Below are 24,353 nucleotides of genomic sequence, written 5' to 3' on the forward strand. Positions count from 1 at the left end.
CATTGAGTTGACCATAGGTCTTCTCAAGTCCCGGTTTCTCTGCTTGGCCCGGCCTGGGGGTGAACTCCTGTACTCTCCTACAAAGGCTTCCAAGATCATCCTGGCGTGCTGCGTGTTGCACAACATGTGCGTTGCCCGGGATGATTCTTGGGAGCTGACGGAGGAGAGGGAGCCAGAGGTCCGTCAGCCGGCGGCCCCCAGGCGGCGGAGCACCGCTGCCGGTATGGCCACCCGGAATACCCTGGTTGCTAGCCACTTTACATGTAAGTACTGTAACCGGTCAAGATAGGGCATGTGTATTAATTAGCTAGTTAGCAGAGGTGCCACTCACAGGGAGACAGAGGGTGATTATCATCTGCCAATGACACTTGCCATTGTAGATAAAGTGTAGTCAACATTGGTAAAATTGTGTTACTTGAGCAAAAACATGCACCTCTAACCATAAACATGTTGGTATTGTGAATAGTGTAAAGGGCTGAGAAGAGCTGGCAGGTGTTTATTTGTGTCTATGCCACCTGTGTAGTTATTGATAACATGAACGGCTGCTTGGTATCTTATGGTGTTGTAATTTTCCAGAACATCAACATCTTGGAATCATGGCACGTACCATGGGAAGCCTGTGGTGATGGGCTGTCTGGCGTCACAGGTGTGTATTCAAATGTTTACATTAATGATTTCTGGTTTGTGTAAGTTGGCATAAAATGTGTTATTTCACTCGTGATGTCGAAATTAAATGAAGTTCAGAATGAAGCAAACAGGCATTAAGATGTGATTTTCATAATGAAATGTCTTATCCTTTGTTTTATTTTTCCAGGAGTGGTACTGCTTGCGGGTGTAGGTGGTAGAAACCCACCTTGATGGACTCCACTCATTTTCTTTTGTGGTCAGTGGATATTTGGTAAGGCACATGGCCAATGACCAACATGAACACCCTGGAACTTCGAAAGTGGCTTGGAAGCTGCCCAGCAACCTTGCCATGCCTGTCCCCTATGAGCTGGTAGAGGTGCAGAATGGATTCTGAACTCTGCCGGAAGTTGTGGAAGACATCAGAATCCCGTAGCCATGGAGCAAAGATCGTGGTCTGGCGCTGTAAAGGCACACGGACTGGAGAGTGACAATATTCTTTTGCTGCATCCCTCCTTCTGCTGTCATTCTCAAATAAATAAATACATTAGAATTGAACATGTGTTTTTTTGTTTTGTGTGGGTGCCTACAGACAAAAGGGCCATCCACACTGTAAGATTTAGAGAAGACTTTATCCTTCCGATTGACATTTTCTATGTAGTGCAAGGGCCTGCCTGATTGCATCCAAATTGAAAGTGTTGAGGTTTGAGCTTCTATTATATGGTTTGGTTAAGTCTACAGGAAAAAGTCTAGACAAATTGTTAGTGTATGGCCCATTAAGCTGCCAAGGCCGGAGTTTTGCACTTTGCATGCTGCTTGTACTGGTGATGTGAGGGGTTGTAATGTAGAGTAGGGATGTGACAGTGTTGTGTTGAGGTGTGAGGCAAATGTAGTGTTGGACTATGAGGGCCTGTGTTGTTGAAATATGGAGAGAGTCCAATATCAGACACCTATGTTTATTGGTCAAGAAATTGTAAGAACCATGGTAAATATGTAAAGAATTGCATCTCGATAAAACTAGGACCACACTCATAAAATCAAAATTGTGTTGTTTCCATTGATGTGCTTGAAATTTGGGTAGGACACCCCCCTCCCCCCCCAAATTCAAGATAGTTTAAAAAAACTGTTAAAAAAAAAGAGAGTGAAAAGAGATCCCAAGTGTAGTGATGTGATTTGAACCCATGACGTTGTGAACTGCAGTGAAGTTGCAAAGCACTTAGCTATTGTGCAGAATAAAGCTGTATGGTGGAAAAAATGGAGTGTGTTAAGGCTAAAAAGCACATATAGCTAAAGAACTAAACATTGTATGGAATGTGGGAAGAAGACCATGGTAAAATTGTGAGGTTTCATCTTGCCCTGAAGTAGGGTAGGGGTTTGGTCACTTGCCTTTGGTACTTTCCTTCATAAGATCGATTCGACACACAGACAAGATCAAAAAAACACTTAAAATGGTGTAAGCTTGCAAGCGCTTCTGAGTGTAACATTATTTAGCAATATATATGATGTAATCCGTTACATTTTAGCAATATAAACAAAAAAAGAAAATAAAAAAAGTAGGTGGAGATGGTAAGCCTCGAACCTACAGCAGAGGGAGATGAATTACAGACATGTGATGTGTGCACTAATCCACTAGCCCACATCGCTATGTGAAACTGCTATAAGCACGAAGACATAAGTTTGCGAATTGGCGAAGCCGCGATCGTAAGTGAATCCCGCTGACGGCGGAATTCATTATTGCTGTTTTACTCGCCAATTCGCCGCAGCGCCAGTTAATTGATTTGAACGCGGCGAAACTGAAACACGTCATAGAGGTTTGAAGCTGCAGTTTCTTTAAATCCGGCCCACAATCTTAGAAAAGTATACTGTTGAATAACACCCCACTTCAATATGTGGCATTGGGAGGGCCCACAGGTTTATTACACCAGTTCTACAAATAATTGGCAAGTAACTGTTGTCACTGTGTGTAGCACTGTTTACACAGCGAGAGGCCAAATTTTTGCAGGACTAAAATACACTCTTAGAAAATTATACTGTTAAATAACACCCCACTTCAGTATGTGGCATTGGTGTAGCACACCAGTTCAAAAAATTGGCCAGTGAGTTTGGCGCTGTGTACCAGACTTCACTCAGCAAACTAGGCAATATTGTTGCATGACACAAATAGACTTGAAAAAGTTTACTCAGATAACACCCCACTTCAGTATGTGGCATTGGTGTAGCACACCAGTTCAAAAAAATGGCCAGTGAGTTAGGCGCTGTGTGTACCAGACTTCACTCAGCAAACTAGGCAATATTGTTGCATGACACAAATACACTTGAAAAAGTTTACTCAGATAACACCCCTCTTCAGTATGTGGCATTGGTGTATCACACCAGTTCAAACAATTGGCCAGTGAGTTAGGAGTTGTGTGTACCAGACTTCACTCAGCAAACTAGGCAATATTGTTACATGACACAAATACACTTGAAAAAGCTTACTCAGAGAACACCCCACTTCAATATGTGGCATTGGGGGGGAGCATTGGTGTAGCACACCAGTTCAAAAAATAGGCCAGTGAGTTTGGCGCTAGATACCAGACTTCACTCAGCAAACTAGGCAATATTGTTGCATGACACAAATACACTTGAAAAAGTTTAGATAACACCCCACTTCAATATGTGGCATGGGGGGGGGGGGCAATTGGTCTATCACATCAGTTATAATACATTGTAAGTGCTTTTGTCACTGTATGTAGTGTTGCTGCAGAAACACTCAGTCTCACCACCACACCTGTCACAATGCTGCACAGTGCACAATAATAGTACTAATCCACTATAATATGCTTTCTACAAAGTATATTATACTGTGGATTACCCCCCCCCCCCCTTTTTTAGTGCACTGCACAGCAATACCAAAAAAATTTGCAGCCCTTTACATGACTTTTGTGGACATTAACAGAGCAATTTGTGTGTGACTGCAGCCGATCTCTAACTGCCCCTACAGCAACCACAGGATACTTGCCCCTATAGTAAAGAGGCTGTAATAGACCCTAAAATGACATTGGGGCATTTTAATGACTTTTGTGGACATTGACAAAGCCATTTCTGTGTGACTGCAGCCGATCTCTAACTGCCCCTACAGCAACCACAGGATACCTGGCCCTATATTAACCACTTGCCCACTGGGCACTTAAACCCCCTTCCTAACCAGGCCAATTTTTAGCTTTCAGTGCTCTCACATTTTGAGCGACAATTACTCAATCATGCAACAGTGTACATATAGGAAATTTGTGTCCTCTTTTTCACACAAATAAAGCTTTCTTTTGGTGGTATTTAATCATCACTGGGTTTTTTATTTTTTGTGCTATAAATGTAAACATCTGATAATTTTGAAAAAAAAAATCATTTTTCTTAGTTTCTGTTGAAAATTTTTTGCAAATTAGTAATTTTTCTTCATAAATTTGGCCAAAATTTATACTGCTATATATCTTTGGTTAAAAAAAAACAAAATAAGTGTATAGTTTTTGATTTTTATAAAGTTTATAGAGTCTACAAGCTTTTGTGTAAATCAATGAAAATGTATCACACCTAATCACACCTCATGTACTGACGGCCTATCTCATTTCTTGAGACACTAACACACCAGGAAAGTACAAATACCCCCCAAATGACCCCCTTTTGGAAAGTAGACATTCCAAGGTATTTAGTAAGAGGCATGGTGAGTTTTTTGAAGTTGTAATTTTTTCCCATAATTCTTTGCAAAATGAACATTTTTTTTTTATTTTTTTTGTTTTTTTCACAAATGTATCATATTAAAGGGTTATTTCTCTCACCTGGCATGTGCATACCACAAATTACATCCCAAAATACATTCTGCTACTCTTCCTGAGTATGGCGATACCACATGTGTGAGACTTTTACACAGCCTGGCCACATACAGAGGCCCAACATGCAAGGAGCACCTCCAGGCTTTCTAGGAGCATAATTTACACATATAATTTCCTGACAACCTATCACACTTTGAAGGCCCTGGAGCACCAGGACAATGGAAACACCCACAAAATGACCCCATTTTGGAAAGCAAACACCCCAACGTATAATCTCTTAGGCTACATTCACACCTGAGCGTAGCGTTTTTCGCGCGTTTTTTACCGCGATTTTACCGCGATTTTTGCGGCGTTTTTTACCGCGATTTTACCGCGATTTTTACCGCGATTTTTGTGCAGGCGTTTTTAGATTGAATAGAGATCAATGGAAAACGCCTGTAATCTGCCCAAAAAGAAGCTCATGTACTTTTTTGAGCGTTGGGCGTTTTGTATACAGCTTCAAAACGCTCAGATGTGAACAGGGGCCATTGAAATGAATAGGATTTGTCTTGTTGGGCGTTTTGAGAGCTGATCCTAGAGCAGAAAAACGCCCCAAAAACGCCCCAAAACGCCTAGATGTGAACGGAGCCTTAGGCATAATGAGTCTTTGGAACATGTAATTTTTGTCCATATGTTTTTGGAATACAGGGAAAGAAAATGAAAACACATTTTTTTTACACATAGCAGGCGATTTATAAGATATTTCTAAGACACAGCATGTGCATACCACACATTTCACCCCAAAATACATTCTGCTACTCCTCCTGAGTATGGTGATACCACATGTGTGAGACTTTTACACAGTCTGGCCACATACAGAGGCCGAACATGCAAGGAGTACCTCCAGGCGTTCTAGGAGCACAATTTACACATATAATTTCCTGACAACCTATCACACTTTTGAAGGCCCTGGAGCACCAGGACAATGGAAACACCCACAAAATGACCCCATTTTGGAAATCAAACACCCCAACGTATAATCTCTTAGGCATAACGAGTCTTTTGAACATGTAATTTTTGTCCATATGTTTTTGGAAAACGGGGGAAGAAAATGAAAACGCATGTTTTTTTACACATAGTGGTCAATTTATAAGATATTTCTAAGACACAGCATGTGCATACCACACATTTCACCCCAAAATACATTCTGCTACTCCTACTGAGTATGGCGATACCACATGTATGAGACTTTTACACTGCCTGGCCACATACAGAGGCCGAACATTCTTCCTGGTATTAAAGATAGGGTATGGGGGTCTCAGTAGATTTGCGGTAAATAACATAAGTATTATACATGGCTAAACTGAAAAAATAAATGGAGACTTTTTTGTACCAATGGTGGGTTTTTCTTGTGGGAAGGGTTCAATCATTTGATCATTGAAGTCGACTCCTACCATGAATAAATTGTAGTCGTGAACACATGCTGGTTTCTTGATTGGGCCGTTTCTTCTTCTGGGGATTTCCACATAGGTGTCGTTATTAATAGTTGAGAGCATGTAGACGTTTCTTCTGTCCCTCCACCTGATAGCCAATAGCTCATCGTTCCTCAAACTTGCTGTCTCCCCTCGTCGTAGTTTTTGATCAATGAGCTTTTGCGGGAAGCCCTTCCTATTGGCTCTCACTGCACCACATGCTGGAGTCTTCCTCCTGTGAAGATTGCGGAAGAGGGGCAAGCTTGTATAATAATTATCCACATATAGATGGTAACCCTTTTCAAGGAGTGGATATACAAGCTCCCAAAAAAAATTTCCGCTGACTCCAATGTATTCACGGGGATGCAGCTGGGTGTCCTTCCCTTCGTACACCCGGAAGAAGTAGATGTAACCTGTGGCTCTGTCGCACAACTTATAGAGTTTAACCCCATATCAGGCCCTTTTGCTGGGGATAAACTGCTTGAAGCCCAGCCGTCCTGTGAAATGGACAAGTGACTCATCCACGGATATATTTTTGTCGGGGGTAAATAACTGGGGGAATTTCTCAGAGAAAAAATTTAGAAGCGGCCGAATTTTAAATAATTTGTCGAATGCTGGGTCATTTCAGGGAGGGCACTGGGTGTTGTCATCGTAATGCAGGAACCGCAGGATCATTAGGTATCTTGATCTTGGCATAACGGATGAGAAGATTGGCATGTGGTGAATAGGCTTGGTTGACCAGTAGGAGTATAATTCTTTTTTTTTTTTGTGAGTCCCATATTGAAAGTGAGTCCTAAAAATATTTTGAATTCCTCCACTGTTACTTCTCTCCACACATAGGAACGGGCGTAACTTGAACTTGGGTTGCTTGAAATGAACTGTTGTGCATAGAGGTTGCACTGGGCCACGATGGTAGATAGAAGGTCTTGGGTAAAAAGTAAATTAAAAAAATCAATAGGGGCAAAATTTTCTGTGTTCACCTGGACACCTGGCTGGGCGGTAAAAGGGGGGATGTTTGCTGTGCCTGAATTAGGGGGACACCACAGAGGGTTTTGAAGGGCACAGGGAAGGCTGGCATGGGTGCTAACCCGTTGGGGCTGAGATGACACCCCACTAGTGCTTGGCATTTCTTGCAGTGGTACTCCAATTCCTGTGGATGCCACTATGCTACTAGTGGATGCCACTGCGCTAATGGTGGATGGCACTGAGCTGCTGGTTGATGCCACTGCTCTATCTGTGGTAGCCTGCTCCTCGTTAAAACGCCTTAGTTTCCTGGGCACACTTTCTTCATCCTCCGATGCTGTAGCAGACCTACTGCTTACAACTGGTTCAAATTCTGAATCAGACTCCGAGAGCTCCTCGCTGCTATTGTCGGTCAAAGAAAGAAGCTGGCATACCTCTTCAGCCGAATAAAATTTTTTGGCCATACTGGTGACTGTGGGCTGTGGTGACAAACTGCTGAGATATGGCAACAGATGTGGCCTTACTGATGGGTGCCGATGAGGGTGCACTGGTGGGTGCTGATGAGGGTGCACTGGTGGGTGCTGATGAGGGTGCACTAATGCACTGCACTGATTATCTTGCACTGTTGTGCACGGATAAGGTGGCACTGACGGGTGCTGATGAGGATTTACTTATAGGGTGGCACTGATGTGTAGTGGCACCGATTAGCACTGTAGTGGCACTAATGTGGTGCACTGGTGTGGCACTGTAGAGCACTGATGTGGCACTGTGGGGCACAGAGGAGCACTGATGTAGCACTGATGTGCACTGTAGTTGCACGGTTGCCACTGATTTGACACTGATGTGGCACTGATGGGCACTTTAGTGGCACAGGTGGCACAGAGGAGCACTGATGTGCACTGTAGTTTGACAGTTGGCACTGACGTGGCACAGATGTGGCGCTGATGTGCGACTGATGTGGCACTGGTGGCACAGATTTGACACTGATGTGGCACAGGTGGCACTGATGTAGCACTGATGTGCACTGTAGTTTGACAGTTGGCACTGACATGGCACTGTAGTGGCACTGATGTGAGACTGATGTGACACTGATGGCACAAATGTGGCACTGATGTGAGACTGATGTGGCACAGATTTGACACTGATGGGCACTGTAGTGGCACAGGTGGCACAGATGAGCAATGATGTGCCACTGGGGACACAGGTAAGCACTGTAGTGGCACTGGTGGTACAGATGAGAACTGATGGGGCTCTGATGAGTACTGATGTGGCACTGGTGGCACTGTAGTAGTACTGGTGGCAAGGATGAGCACTGTAGTGGCACTGGTGGTACAGATGAGCACTGATGTGGCTCTGATGAGTACTGATGTGGCACTGGTGGCACAGATGAGCACTGTAGTGGCACTGGTGGCACTGATCTGATAGTGTACTGGCACTTTAATGGAACTGGTGGCACTTTTTTGGCACTGATTTGGCACTGCTGGGCACTAAAAGATATTATAAGGCTTACTTTATAAGGCTGTAAAGGGTGTGAGGAGAGGAGAGAGCTCAACCCCTGCCTGACCCTTCATTGTTGACATTGTGATCGCTCCGTCATTGGACGGAGCGATCACGTGGTAAAGGACCACACTCATTGGTCCTTTACCCTGATCCGTGCTGCGTCGGGTCCCCGCGACCCGGCGAGTACGGTCACTCCCATGTGCGCGCCCCAGGGGACATGCGGGAGCGCGATTCTGGGATGCCGTTCAGGAATGGCCTCTCAGAACTAGACGACCGCACTGCGGCCGTATTTCTACAGTCTACAGTCGGGAAGAGGTTAAAGAGACTGTAATAGACCCTAAAACGACATTGGAGCATTTTAAATTACTTTGGTGGACATTGACAAAGCGATTTGTGTGTGACTGCAGCCGATCAATAACTGCCCCTACAGCAACCACAGGATACCTGCCCCTAAGCTCTAAAGATACTAGACCTATACCGAAATACCAGCCCTCAAAAGGACTTTTGTGGACATGGACAGAGCGATTTGTGACTGCAGCCGATCTCTAACTGCCCCTACAGCAACCACAGTATATCTGGCCCTATAGTAAAGAGACTAATAGACCATAAAACGACATTGGAGCATTTTAAATGACTTTTGTGGACATTGACAAAGCTATTTTTGTGTGACTGCAGCGATCTCTAACTTCCCCTAAAGCAACCACTGGATACCTGTCCCTAACCTGAAAAGAGACTGTAGAAGGCCTATACTGAAATACCAGCCCTGAAAAGGGCTTTTGTGGATCTTCACAGCGCTATATGTGTCTAGCAAACTCTCCCTACACTGGCAGAAAGCGGAATGTGAAATGGCCTCCAGATCGGGTCTATTTATAGGGTAGAGGGACTGTCCATGTGCTGGAATGTTTCAATTGGCTGTCCCATTCCACCTGATGGCTGTGTCACAGGTCAAAGTTCTCCCCAATATAAACAAATATGGCCGCCGCGAACGACCATGTGTCCGACAAATTTGGCGGGTAGCGAACAAGCAAAATTCGCCACGAACCGACCGCCGGGTGAACCGCAAGGTCATCTCTATCACCTAGCTCATGACAGTGTAGACTACCTCACATTTATAAAAATGAATGAGGCATGGATCTCTGAGGAATTCAACACATGTGACCAGTAGACCATGTTTCATTGAAATTCCTCATGCCAGGCCACAAATATCTGCCAGACCACCATCCACCCACAACAATTCCTGGTCCTTGTCTTCGCTAAATACAGCTACATAAAAGGCATTTCATGTCCATTGAATGCCTAATTTTTGGGGCCTTTTATGGCCAACAATTATTTTTTCTGTCAATGCCTAATGAACCTTCAGCCACAGAATACTACGTTCTTAGCTGTCAGGTAAACCCATGTGGGCTAATTTTTGGGGCTTATACTGGCCGACACTTACTTCTTTATCCTGTGAATGCCTAATGTACCCCCAGCCACAGAATACAACGTTCTTTGCTGACAGGTAAACCCATGTGGGCTAATTTTTGTGGCCTATACTGGCAGACACTTACTTATTTATCCTGTGAATGCCTAATGTACCTCCAGCCACAGAATACAACATTCTTAGCTGTCAGGATGTAGGCTAATTTTTGGGGCTTATACCAGCCGACACTTACTTCTGTATACTGTGAATGCCTAATGTACCTCCAGCCACAGAATACAAAGTTTTTAGCTGTCAGGTAAACCCATGTGGGCTATTTTTTGGGGCTGATTTGAGGCAGACACTTACTTCTGTATCCTGTGAATGCCTAATGAACCATCAGCCACAGAATACTACGTCTTTAGCTGTCAGATAAACCCATGTGGGCTAATTTTTGGGGCTTATACTGGCCGGCACGTACTTCTGTATCCTGTGAATGCCTAATGTACCTCCAGCCACCAAATACTACGTTCTTTGCTGACAGGTAAACCCATGTGGGCTAATTTTTCGGGCCTATACTGGCCGACACTTACTTCTGTATCCTGTGAATGCCTAATGTACCTCCAGCCACCAAGTACATAGTTACATAGTTACATAGTAGGTGAGGTTGAATAAAGACAATAGTCCATCCAGTTCAACCTGTGTAGGTGTGTGTGGTTGTAATCATCTCACATAGCCCTGAATGTTCTGATCCTTGAGATGTACGTCTAAGAGTCTTTTGAAAGCCACCATACTACCCACAGAAACCACCTCTTGTGGTAGAGAATTCCACAATCTTGTAGCCCTAACAGTAAAGAACCCCCCACGTTGCCTGAGGTTAAAACGCTTCTCCTCTAATCGCATTGTATGCCCTCGAGTCCTCATGCAATCCCTTCGACTGAACAGCTTTTTCTCTAAGCTGAGATCCCCATTGAGATATTTAAAAATTGCTATCATGTCCCCCCTCAGGTGTCTCTTCTCCAGGGAGAATAAATCAAGCGATTGCAGACGCTCTTCATAATTGAGGTCCTCCAATCCCCTAATTAGTTTAGTTGCCCTTCTCTGGAATCTCTCCAGCTCCAACACATCCCTCCTGAGGACTGGCAACCAGAACTGGACAGAATATTCCAGATGCGGTCGGACCAGAGTTTTATAAAGTGGAAGGATTATAGACTTATCTCTGGAATACATCCCTTTTTTTATGCATGCTAATATTCTGCTGGCTTTGGCAGCTGCCGCTTGACATTGCATGCTATTGCCTAGTCTATCATCAACCAAGACTCCCAGATCTTTCTCCATTTCTGATTCCCCCAAGGGTTCCCCTCCTAATGTGTATTGTGCTTTTATGTTTCTAGTCCCCAAGTGCAAAACCTTACACTTCTCCACGTTAAACCTCATTTGCCAAGTCTTGCCCACTCCGTTATTTTGTCCAGGTCATCCTGTAGGATATCTGCTTCATGCTGTGCAGTTATTGCCCTGGCCAATTTTGTGTCATCTGCAAAAACTGATATCGAACTACTGATCCCGTCCTCAATGCTGTTTATGAATAAATTGAACAAGGTTGGTCCCAGGACTGAGCCTTGGGGGACCCCGCTTACTACCTCAGACCAGTCTGAGTATGCGCTGTTTATTACCACCCTTTGGACGCGCCCTTTTAGCCAGTTCCATATCCAAGAGCAAACCCTGCTGTCGATACCTGCAGACCTTATTTTATAAATTAAGCGCTTATGGGGAACTGTATCAAACGCCTTAGCGAAATCTAAGTACACCACATCCACTGGTCTGCCCCTATCTAGCTCACAGCTCGCCCCCTCGTAGAATGTTAAGAGATTGGTTTGACAAGAACGCCCATTTGTAAACCCGTGCTGGTTACTGCTGATGATGTTGTTGTCTTTAGCAAACTCTACGATATAATCCCTTAACAAACATAAATGAACTGGCGCAACAGGACTCAAAAGTGAACCTCAATAGCCTCCTAAAAATATTATGGGAAGATGAACGGACCTGGATGGTGTACTGAAAAGTCCAAAAAGTCCATAAGAAACACCGGTCTGTGCACTCCAGAAGGCAGCTGAATCTCAAGTGGAGAAGAAAACTTGCAAGATACTGGAAAAGAAGAAAAGCGCCACTCTAAGTGCAGTAGACTCGGTACTTTATTAAACATCTACCATACTGGGTACTCACAAGATAAAACGAATAAAAACATGGTAAATGTGCTCAAAGGATCGGATGTTCCAATGCCTGGGCGAGGAGGGGCTGATGTGCTCCAAACGAATCTGTCCGACTGCGGGAGTCAGCGATATCCGGACCCCGGGGACACCTGCAACGCCTCCGGTGGCGGACTTCCGGGTTGGGCGTAGAGCGTGGGGCGTGATGACGTAGGCAACGCGTTGTCGGAGCATGCGCTCCTTCCTCAGGCCTCAGGCTTTCTTCTTTTCCGATATAGTGCCTTATCATCCCCTCCAGAAGTTTACATGCTATCGATGTCAAACTGACAGGCCTATAATTTCCCGGTATATGCCTCTGACCCTTTTTGAATAGCGGAATCACGTTTGCATTCCTCCACTCCCCTGGTACATCTCCTGTCCTAATACCGTCAGCAAAGATCAGGAACAGTGGTCTAGGTATAACCAGAGATGTATAGTAATGAAGTAGTACTACTTAAGTACTGTACTTAAGTACCGAAATGCGGTATCTGTACTTTCCTGGAGTAGAATTTTTTTCTCCTACTTCTACTTTTACTTCACTACATTTTTTCGATGATTTCGATACTTCTACACCGATATTTTTTTTTTTGTGTTGCATCGTTACTCGTTACTTTTAAAAAAATTACCACTGCCAGAACAGTAGATGGCAGGTTGCATAAAGCTCAAAAAAATGTGTATAATGTCATTTGTAAATCAGCGCATACGAAAATAAAGGCTGTGTATAATAAAAGCTGCTATACCAAATCTTTCCAATAAAAAGAAAATATGAAACAAACAAATAAATGGTGCTACAGCGCTTAAAGTGCATCAAGAAACTACTAACAAATCAATTAACACAACTTGGCTGTGCGAATAAAGTGCCTGTGCAATCGATATAATATCATCGTTGCCCCCAGTGTGCCCTGCCCACACTCCACACAGTATCAATAAAGTGACATGAATGTGCTAAAGCCTAAATGCATTGAAAATAATTATTCCCACAATGTAACAGTAAATTCAATTCAATTCATATAAAAATTAAATATGACAATAAAATCACAATAAAATAAGTTATGAAATAACAAATAAGTTAGGTCAGGTGCGTGCAACAAGTTGAAGTGTGTAAGATTACTTTAGGTGATGAACTTCTTGGCGGCCCTGGCAGGATGACGGGGACACCCGCCACTTCTGGAGCCGAGCCGCTGTGATTCCCCAACATGTGACAAAGTGACAGCCAGATCTAGTGGCTAGTAGTGCTCAACAATACCGCTTTTATATATAAAAAAAAAAATGAAATAAAATATACTGACTCACAATTTAGAAGTAGTAGTAGTAGTAGGTAGCGTGTAGCAGTAGGCAGCAAAACTCAATTCAATCAATCCCACAGCCTCGCTCGCGCAGCGGCCCGCGGAATCACTGTCATCATGATCATCAAGTTAAGAGACCGCACTGGAGGAGCCGTGCTGCCATCTTCCCGCTCGAGGTCTCTGCCTCTAAACGTGTTGTGTCACTCAGACAGACTCCACCCCTTAGGGCCCTTACTGAGAGGAGTTGTGACGCGGGAGCAGGACTCTCCGTCATCTGATCTCATCTTCTTCTCTATGAGGTGAGTGAGGTGGACCGTGGAGAGAGGGCCTAATGCTTGCCATCTGGCATCTGCCATGGCAATGTGCCATTTGAGAATCAAATAATCAATATAAAAAAAATATATTATATTAATATACACACGGGCACGGGTCATGGGTGGCTTTTTTGAACCAAGAAGAGTGAGACTGACGGTGACGGCTATAATGATTATGCGACCATCCATGGCCCATGGTCCATGGACCATAAGGATTGTGTGGTGGACTGGTGCCTGTGCTTCCTGTGGCCTGCCTCTGCCTGTGCGGCTGTGCCCGCACTGCAGTGGCCACTGGCAGTGGCACAGGCACTTGACTTGAGCAAAGCAAATGAGCACTAGTGTGTGAAGGACAGGTGGTGGAAGCATGTTCTGACAAGTTCTTATAATGAAAATAATATAGACAGCTTTTTGAACCAGGCAGTACTGCTACTAAGGTGACTGAGAGACCGAGAGAGGCTATCCAGTCCACCACTTTACTTGAGCAGATCACAGAAAAAAGGTGGAAGCATCTGAGAGCAAGTGACAAGCACTTCTTAGATTGCACACTGGAATTCAGTTATGGACTTTTCGTTATAAAGTTTAGTTTACACACTTAAACTTGCACCTGACCTAACTTATTCACAATCACAACTTATTTTATTGTGGTATTGTCATATATATTTTATATGAATTAAATTTACATTGTGGGAAATGGCGGGAATAATTTGCACTGCATTTAGCACAGACATGTCACTTTATTTTTGATACTGTGGGCGATGATTTTGAATACAAGAAGAATATATATATAATATAATTGCATTGCAGGCACTTTATTAGCATTTCTAGCACAGCCACTTTGTTAGTAGTTTTTGATGCATTTTTCACTTTAAGCGTTGTAGGTTTGATGAAGCTGGCCTGGCACATCATCATCAATTGAGAGCGAATCAAATCAATCTGCGGATTCCGTGATTAGACTGCGCATGCTCGTTCTGCCTCAGCTGAAAAGATGGACGAACCAACACCACCTTCCACCCCTGGCCCTTCAACTTCAAGTGATCTGCCTGGCTGTGAGAGTGAGGAAGTTCAGGAAGGAGACCACCCCTGGCCCTACTTAGAGTCGATGTTCTCATATGTCGGTGTGAAAGATAAGTCATATAGAATGAGGTGCTTACTCTGCCGCCCGAAAGGTTGTGAAATACTGGCCTTCAAAAATTCACCGTCGAATTTGAAGAAACATATCAAGGTAAGTTACAATTTTTTACAAATATCAAAATCACACCAGCTTGAGCTATCAGCTGTAACTGTAAGCCCTTTAGCATAGCGAGTTAGCGACATGCTGCGGTTAACGTTAACGCGTTAACTAGCTGTCATAAATTTCATAAAGGCTATGACGCAGCGTTGAATCATGTTTTTGACCCATCCAGTAAGATTTAATCTTACATTATGTTAAAAAAATCATATAAGTTTTTTTGGTCACATTAAAAAAGTTCATATAAGACACAAACAACAAGGCGTCTAAAAACAACACAGATAAATGAAGGAATGGAATACTTTCATCATGACTACCACAAAGGGACACACAGTGCCTATGTGTATATTTCTTGCCCTGTTGCTGCCTATTGCCCAACAACATGTTTCGCGGTATCTTCTCCGCTTCCGCTTCGTAAGGGCCAAGGGGTCTTATCATGTTAACAGAGACTTTTTTCCTCCTACGTCCTTCCTAAACATCTAAACAGAGAGCTTGCATTCAAAGCAAAGATCTATCAAAGAAATATAGATAAGTTAAAAAAAGAATATAATAAGAGAGCAATATATCAAAAAGCCACTGACCAAAAAGAAGGTCAGAGCCGCTCAGCCTGGTAATGTAATGTAAAGTAAAGCATAGCATAACATAACATAACATCATTTATTTTATTTATACTGTCATTACATAGCTTGATGGTCCTATGTTGGAGTAAGAAATGGTACAGTAACTAAAGCATAATATTGGAAATGTGTTGCATTTAATTATTTAATAATTAATACACAAAAGTGTATCAAACTTGTAATGTTAAGGGATCATAGGACCAGTCCAGGACCAGGAGAGAAAGAGAACTTTCCTCCAAAATAGAAAGATTTGTTCATGATATTCGTATTAAATTCATTTGATTTGCAGTTGCTCATCCCTTGTTAAACAAAACAGGTGCAAGCAGAAAAATATATGTGTAAAGTAGTTATTAAGTTAAGTACTGTCTTGTGTCTTGTTTGTTTCCCCTTTCCATCATGGCCGCTATTGTGGTTACGCCGCTTACGCGCAGCGCTGGTGAGTGAGTGTGACTGGTCAGATGTGCATGTGCCCCATAACCATAATAACCCGGCTGGCATGGCTCTCCATTCCGAATTTCCGGGTGCTGATTGGCCGGGCGGGGGGTGGGGAGATGTCCATCATCTGCCCCCCCGCCTGCCGTCGTACAGACACAGTCAGCTGCGCTAGCCATCTGCGCATGCGCATTATGGGTCCGGGTCCGGCCGCGTCACACGCCGATGGGCGTGAGCGGATGTCGACAGATGCCGGTCAGCCAGCCTCGGCCACGACTACACAGACATTAGCACAGCAGGCTCCACGGACGGCCCAGGACGGGACGGAGGTTAAACTACTACTTGGTAAAAAATACATTCGGGTGGGGTGACAGGGACGGGCCGGGGTCCACACTCTTGCTATCCTATCATGATGTCAGGCACTCTCTTTCTTGTGGCTCATTTAACTTTTATATGACTCTCTTTTCTTTGCAGCGAGCCCAGGCCAGCATGGTAGTCTGACCATGTGGCCCCGTCCGGGCCGTCCGTGGCTTCCACAGTGTGTGTTTCTGTTTGTGACCTGCTGCTGGTCTTCCTTTTCTAATTGACCAGTTTTTTTTTTGAGGCACCTCTTTACCATCCCTCCTTCCTTCCCTGCCCTGGTGAGTCTCTTTGTCTGCAGTGTGCTGAGCCTGAGTCTGACTGAGTGCTGCTGACTGGACTGTCTGCTGATATTATTATATTATACAACAGTACTTTTACTGTGTGTGTAAAAATAATATATATATATATACATATATTTTTCTGCTTGCACCTGCTTTTGTTTAGCAAGGGATGCGAGGCAAACATAATGATCATGATGAACATATCTTTCTATTTATTTTTACAATATGGAGGAAAGTTCTCTCTCTCCTGATCCTTATATCCCTTTTAATTACCATTGTTTGATGTCTGCAGAGTGCAGACTGTGCAGCACTGCACATTTTAATATTAATATATATGTTTTGTATAGATTAAATGCATATTTAGTAACACTTTTCCAATACTATGCTTAGTTACTTACTGACTGTACCATTTGTCCATTTCTTACTCCAACATAGGACTCCCATGTCCGTCTGGGAGGCGTTTCCGCTCAGTTTTGGTGGTTGCCTCCCCCTCCTTCCCCTGGACCATCTTCTTGGCTAAGTCGTCGTCGACGTCGTGGGGCCACCTTCCTTCGCGGGAATGTCATCACCAGCTATGTATGTATAAATGATGTCATGTTATTGCTGCTATAAATAAATCTATCTATCAAAGAAATAGATAAGTTAGAAAAATAATATAAGAACCATATATCAGAAAGCCACTGACCAAAAGAAGGTCAGAGAGGTAATGTCAAGGCGTCAAGCATAGCAGTGCTATGCTTGACGCCTTACATTACCTCTCTGACCTTCTTTTGGTCAGTGGCTTTTTGTTTTGATATATTGTTCTTATATTATTTTTCTAACTTATCTATTTCTTTGATAGATTTATTTGAATGCAAGCTCTCTCTTTAGATGTTTAGGAACTCTCTGTTAACATAAGACCCCTATACGAAGCGGACAAGATACCGCGAAACATGTTGGGCAAGAAATCTACACATTAGGTACTGTGTCCTTGTGGTATCATGAGAGTATTCTTTCATATATGTGTTGTTTTTAGACGCCTTGTTTGTGTCTTACTCTTTCTGAACTTTCTTAATATATTGTGAGTGACCAAATAAACGTATATGATTTTTTAACATAATGTAGCCTTAGTGTACCCAGAAAGTCCTCATGCTTCCTCCTCCCTTTTCCTTTCTACAATTGATTTTAGGACCTAGGTACTTCTTTATTGGGTATTTGTCATTATGACACCCCAATTAGTACTAGGATTTAATCTTGGTGTACTGCAGTAATTTCAGGTTATTTATAAAATTATATATGACAATGTGTAGAAAAATTCCCTAAAATATATTTTAGCCTAGTTTAGACTGGACTGGAGTGAGGTGAAAACAGGAAAAAAAGTGCAAAGCAAGTTGGCTAGCTGTTAATTTTATTCAATTATATGGTAGAAAATTAGACTATATTAGTCAAAAAATAAACTTTTGGTGATGAAATCAAAGTGCTGCTGACTGACAACAAACAAAGCATCTCAACTTGTCTGCATGCATCTCAAGTGGTCTTCTTCGCGCACTCATGTTTCTCATCATGAACCATGCTTGTTGTATCAAGTGTTAGGCCTACAGGGTTTTGCAGCAGGAATGCAGAGAAGTACTAAAGCAGAATCCATAAAGGATCTTTGCTTATGGAGGTTTCTTGCTTAGTTTTTTGTATATAGAATTATGGTGGATAAGTATAACTGACTTTAATTGAATTATTTTTGCTTTTTATTAATAGTGTCACAGAGGGTTATACGCTCACCTATAATGTTGCTCAGTCACGTAAAACGTTATAATTCTGTGAAGGTAAAACAATATATTTTTTGGTCTCTTTTCAGAGCAAGCATGACTGCCACTTGAGTAGATACGAGGAACTCACATCTGCAAAGCGAAAGAAGAAGACTGTGATTCCCTCCCCTTCCATCAAGCAGCCGACATTAATGGGTAGCTGGAGCACAATGCCTCAGAGATCCATTGACAAGGCAATCATGAAGTATGTTGTCCGAGGACTTCAGCCTTTCAACATTGTAGAGCAAGCAGCTTTCCGCGATTTTGTGTTAGACCTGGTACCAAATACCAAAATAATGACAAGAATCACACTCATATCTATGATTGATGATGCTGCCAAACAGATGAAGATCAAGATTATTGAGGCCATGCAAACTGTTGACCACATCGCGACAACCACTGACTGCTGGTCAGCCAGGCGGCGTAGTTTCATTGGGGTCACAGCTCACTGGCTGGACCCGGAAAGTTTAAAAAGGTGCTCAGTGGCCCTGGCCTGTAAAAGATTAAGAGGCTCTCACACTTTCGACCTTCTGGCAAATGCACTTAATGATATCCATGCTGAGTATGACATTCGAGGGAAGATAGTCAGAACAACCACGGACAATGGCTCCAACTTCATTAAAGCCTTCAAACTCTTCGGTGAAGATGGAAATGCTGATGCTCTAGTTGAGGTGGAGGAGGAGGAGGAAGAAGCAGACAAAGATGAAGAGGAGGTCGAGTTTGTCGATTTATCTGCACTTTTGGATGAGGATGATGGTTTTGAGTGCCAGCTCCCAAAGCACCAGCGGTGTGCATGCCACATTCTTAACCTAATAGCCACTGCCGATGCCAGCAAAGCAGTGTCCAATGAGGCGTATAAGAAATTATACTACTCAACATTTGCCAAGTGCAATGCACTTTGGAATAAGTGTTCTAGATCCTCAACAGCAGCTGAAATTGTGGAAGATGCTTGCTCCCTCCAGCTCGTGCGACCAAATGCAACAAGGTGGAACTCTGTCTTCATGGCTGTGGAGAGACTGCTCAGGATAGTGAAAGAAAAGGGAGAGGCAACAATGAGAGTTTTCTGCACAGATTTGAAGGTTCCAATGTAAGTTTTATGGTACTCTTTCTGTTCAAACTCAATTCTGGTCCATATTGTCTACTTGTACAACATTTAATTGAATGATTAACATTGAACGATGTACCAAATTCATTGCATGATAATCACCACATCCAATCATGTAGCAATGCTGTTTTTTGTTTCTTATTGTTTATATGTTCTTGTCTTCTTCATAGGTTTAATCCAGCTGAACTCGCATTCTTGTCTGAGTATTCTGCTGTCATGTCTCCAGTCGCTCAAGCAACTAACATTTTGCAAGCTGAAACCAATGTCCAGATGGGGTGGCTGCTCCCAACCGTCAAGCTCCTGAAAATCAAGCTGAACAGGATCAAGATGCCTCTGAAGTATTGCAAGCCGCTTGGGGATGCCTTGCAGGTGGGCATTCAGAATCGCTTTGGCCCTATGATGGAAGACCCAGAGCTGGTAGCCGCTGCTATTCTGCTTCCAAAATTCAGGACAAATTGGACACAGGAGGATGAGACAATAAAAATAGGTAAGATATATAGTGTAGTATGGGTGCATTATTGTGTATTTTACCAATGTGCAATCACGAATTCACACATACCATACAGCAGTACCGCTCATATATTGGGGATTACTTTTAATTTTTTTTTTTTTATATGGAAACAAACACACATGAGCTTATCCTGCATAGAAGATATTGCAAACATACCAGGGCATTATGATGTTAGAGTGAGAAATGATGTGATAGTAGTATGGGCGACTTCCTCTTTAGCATAGCGGTATCATGGCATTGGCAGCCAAGCCTTCCTGTCTAAGGTCTGCCAGGCTGTAAATGCTGCAAAAGGGTTTTTAGTTTCAGGGAATTATTTGAATTATAAAGTCGTCACTATTATTTCCATTAAAATAATTTACTGACAATGTCATCATGTCAAATCTGTGTTTACTTTCATGGGTTGAACTTGAAACTCTTATTATTGTATATAAGTTCCTCAATAATTCTATATAAATCAAACTTAAGAAAGAAACCCCATAATAACCAAAGATCCTTCATGTATTCTGCTTTAGTACTTCTCTGCAATTACTTGCAAAACCCTTTAGGCCTAACTTCATACAACCAACCATGCATCTCATTCATCAAGACCACTTAGATGCAGACAAGTTGAGATGCTTTGTTTGTTGTCAGCACTTTGATTTCATTATTTTGACTAATAGTCTAATTTTCTACCATATACAATTGAATAAAATGAACAGCTAGCTAACACACTCTTATATTTCAGGAATGGAATATATCAAAAGAAGTATTGAAGACCCCTCGTTGCACTGTACAGAGGTCAACAGGTCCAGCTCATCTGATGAAGACGACTTCTTTTCTGGCACAAGACAGTGCCAAACAGCTAGATGCGTACTTGTCATGTTCAGCAGATAACATGGACTTGCTCATGTCTTTTCCAGCTGTGTGCAAGTTGTCTGTTAAGTTAAACACACCCCTTCCAGCATCAGCAGCCTGCGAGAGGCTTTTTAGTATCGCAGGATTAGTCTTTAGCCCTAGAAGAGCGAGACTGACTAGTTCCAATTTTGAAAACCAACTACTTTTGAGGATAAACCAAAGATTTCTAACTTAAACTGGTATGCATTAAGCAGTCATATAAATATATTTAAGAAGGGAATAAGCTGTGGAGAAAAAAAAAACACAAGCAGGGAAGAGAGGGTAGGGATGCTTTAAAGGGGCATATTTGATCTGCTTTTGTTTAAGCTCAATGTTTTGCTCTAATCACTTTTGTTGTTACATAAGAAATACTTGAATGTGGCCTACTGGCCTTTGAGATCTTTTAGTTGCCCTAACAAGTTGAGGATGAAAAGAAAATGCGTAACTTCCAAAAATGACTGCTTTATGCACACTGCAGGGAATAAGCTGTGGAGAAATAAATGTGAATATTAAGGGTGCGCTGCTGGCTGCTGATGCTGATATGTAAAAAAGCTGCAACCAGGACAAAAATAAATGAATCTGTGATAAATTAAATATGGTGCACTAAATCGTATATAAACCAATATACAATATATTGCAATAATGGAACAGTGTATGAAATGAAAGTCCAAAATATTTTGAATCTTGAAATATGTGACAAAACAAGATGAATATATTTTCAAAGGTGCAGGAATCAAACAGGACCTATTCCAAATAGGTGCAGACTCCCACCACCTTGTGGATTTCCCCCTTACCCAGCAGATGAAGGTAAGTGCAAAATAATATCCAAATAGACTCTTCCAGTGAAACAAAACTGCAAGACCTGTCTATGTACGCTTGTGACTCTCCTTGGTTGGGAGCAGGGCCGGCCTTTGGGGTGTGCGAGCTGTGCGGCCGCACAGGACGCCATGGGCAAAAGGGGCGCCGTGCGGCCATCGCAGCTCGTACATGATCAGGCCGCACAGTGGGAGGTAAGCGGCGACCGCGGCATGGAGAGGGTTAACACAGGCCACGGCCGTCGCTTACCTCGCGCTGTGCGGCTGTGCCTGTGTCTTCTTCTATAGCTGCAGGGCTGAGCTGTGTATCACACACAACTCAGCCTCAGATCCGCTGCCAGTGCCCGCCACTGACAGATCCCCTCCTCTCCAGGCCAGGGACGCCAGAGGAGAGATCGTCGGCTCCCCCTCCTCCCGCCCCTTCTCCTCCTCCTCCCACCCCTTCTTCTCATGGTAAGCCTCCATACTAAGGTAAGTAAGCTCTCTCCTGCATCAAATGTAAGGGGGGGCTCTGTGTGGGGGGTCTCTGATGTAAAGGGGGCTTTGTGTGGGGGGGTCTTTGGTGTGGGGGGTCTCTAATGTAAGGGGGCTCTGTGTGGGGGTCTCTGATGTAAGGGGGGGTCTCTGATGTAAGGGGGGCTCTGTGTGGGAGGGCTCTGATGTGGGGGGCTCTGATGTAAGGGGAGCTCTGTGTGGAGGGGCTCTGATGTAAGGGGAGCTCTATGGGGGGGCTCTGATGTAAGGGGGCTCTGTGGGGATGGTCTCTGATGTAAGGGGGCTCTGTGTTGGGGTCTCTGGATGTAAGGGGGGCTTTGTGTGAGCGGTCTCTAAAGTAAGGGGGCTTTGTTTGGGGGGTCTCTGATGTAAAGGGGGCTCTATGTGGGGGCTGGGGGGTCTCTGCTGTAAGGGTGCTCTGTGTGGGGGTTTCTGTTGTAAGGGGGGCTCCGTTGGGGGTCTCTGATGTAAGGGGGTCTCTAATGTAAGGGGGGCTAAGTTTGTAGTGATCATAAAAAAGAAAAGTCAAATGAAGTGCAAAAAAAGTGCAAGAAAAAATGTGCAGGGCGCTGGTGGGGGCGCCACAGGATCAGCTCGCACAGGGCACTTGAACACCTAAGGCCGGCCCTGGTTGGGAGGTTCTTTCCCATTAACAGCAGATATGAAATTATATTCATCTTGTTTTGTCACATATATATATTTGAGGATTCAAAATATTTTGAACTTTTTATTGACTTAGATTTCATACACTCTTCCTTTATTTCATTATTGGAAATTTGGAATATATTGTTGTATTGTATATCACATTGGTTTATATATGATTTTCTGTGGAGAAAAAAAAAACAGGCAGGGAAGAGAAGGAGGGATGCTTTAAAAGGGGAAGGGAGGGACATACTTTATCTGTTTTTTGTTTACAAAAAGTTACAGCCTAAGGAATTGTGATTGTCCTTTAGCCCCCGTTCACATAGGGGCAATCCGACTTCGGGTGGCGACCTCCGAGATTGCGGTGCGAGCAGCGCGCCGCAACCTCGGAGCGGCCACCACGGACTTCATAACATTGAAGTCTATGGCTGTCGCCTCCTGGTCGCCCCAAAGAAGCTCCGGACCCTTTTTCTAAGTCGGAGCGACTTGTGTCGCTCCTATTAGAACGGGTCCGCAGCTTCCCTATGGAAGGCGACCTGCGGCGACCTGTGAGGTGACCAGGTCGTCTCACAGGTCGCCTCTATGTGAACGGGGGCTTAGGTTAATCATTTGAATAAATCATTTGAAATAATAAAAAACAATATGATGTTCAAACTTTTGACTTCTTTCTTTAATAACTACATAACACAGTACTTCTACTTCTACTTTCAGTACTTGAGTAGAATTTTTTTTTCAAAACTACTGGTACTTTTTACTTTTAGTACTTAAGTAGCAATTTTTTTGAAAAAAATACTTGCAATACTTAAGTAAAAAAAATGTTGAATACTTTAGTACTTCCACTTAAGTAACTTTTTCTGCGAGCACTTGTACTTTTACTCAAGTAGAAATTTCGAGTACTTTATACAAGTCTGGGTATAACCTTACTGAGTTCCTTGAGTACTCTCGGATGTACGCCATCCGGGCCTGGTGATTTGTTTGTGTTAAGTTTATCCAGCCTTTCCCTGATTTCACCCTCTCTAAGCCATAGTGGCAAGTCCTGTGTATTACTACTAACCATACAGTCATGGTCAGTGTACCCCTCCGTTTCCTGTGTTAATACTGACAAGAAAAAAGCATTCAGCACGGTTGCTTTTTCAGTGTCCTCTGTAACCATCCTCCCATCATCCTTGAATATGTGTGCAATATGCTCTGCCCTAGTTTTTTGCTGTTGATATATTTAAAGAATTTCTTTGGGTTTTTTTTTACTATCCTCCGCTATTTGTCTCTCAATGTTTATTTTAGCCATCTTGATTTCGTGTTTACTTTTCTTATTTGCCTCCTTGTATTGGTCGAAAGCCGATACTGTGCTTATATTTCCTGAAGGCCAATTTTTTCCCCCTAATACGTTTTTTAACGCTATGGTTTAGCTAGCAAGGTTTGGCTTTGTCTCTTCTAAATTTATTTCCCATAGGTATACACTGCAAGATGCATTTGCTTAATATGTTCCTAAAGCATTCCCATTTTTCCTCTGTGGTCAGTGATCCCAGGGTTTGGTCCCAGTTTACCTTTTCCATCAATGAGTACAATTTTGGAAAGTTTGCCCTTCTGAAGTTTAGGGTTCTTATGTTCCCCACTTGCCTTG

The 24,353-nt window shown here is 43.1% G+C and overlaps 1 protein-coding gene across 1 annotated transcript in view; it reads left to right on the top strand.

Moving 5' to 3' along the window:
- Positions 1-14,684: 14,684 nt before the first annotated feature.
- The window catches only part of LOC309548223 (E3 SUMO-protein ligase ZBED1-like), a gene marked incomplete at its 3' end in the record, with an annotated part of 187,742 nt that continues 178,073 nt past the window's right edge, over positions 14,685-24,353 (top strand). The window contains exons 1-2 of the mRNA XM_082248177.1: positions 14,685-14,811; positions 18,342-19,078. Of these exons, the coding sequence (XP_082104303.1) occupies positions 14,689-14,811; positions 18,342-19,078 (860 nt within the window). The 5' untranslated portion in view covers positions 14,685-14,688. The remainder of the gene's footprint in view (positions 14,812-18,341; positions 19,079-24,353) is intronic.

This window comes from Pelophylax lessonae (assembly GCF_965119305.1).
Source record: "Pelophylax lessonae genome assembly, chromosome: 2".
Lineage (NCBI taxonomy): Eukaryota > Metazoa > Chordata > Amphibia > Anura > Ranidae > Pelophylax > Pelophylax lessonae.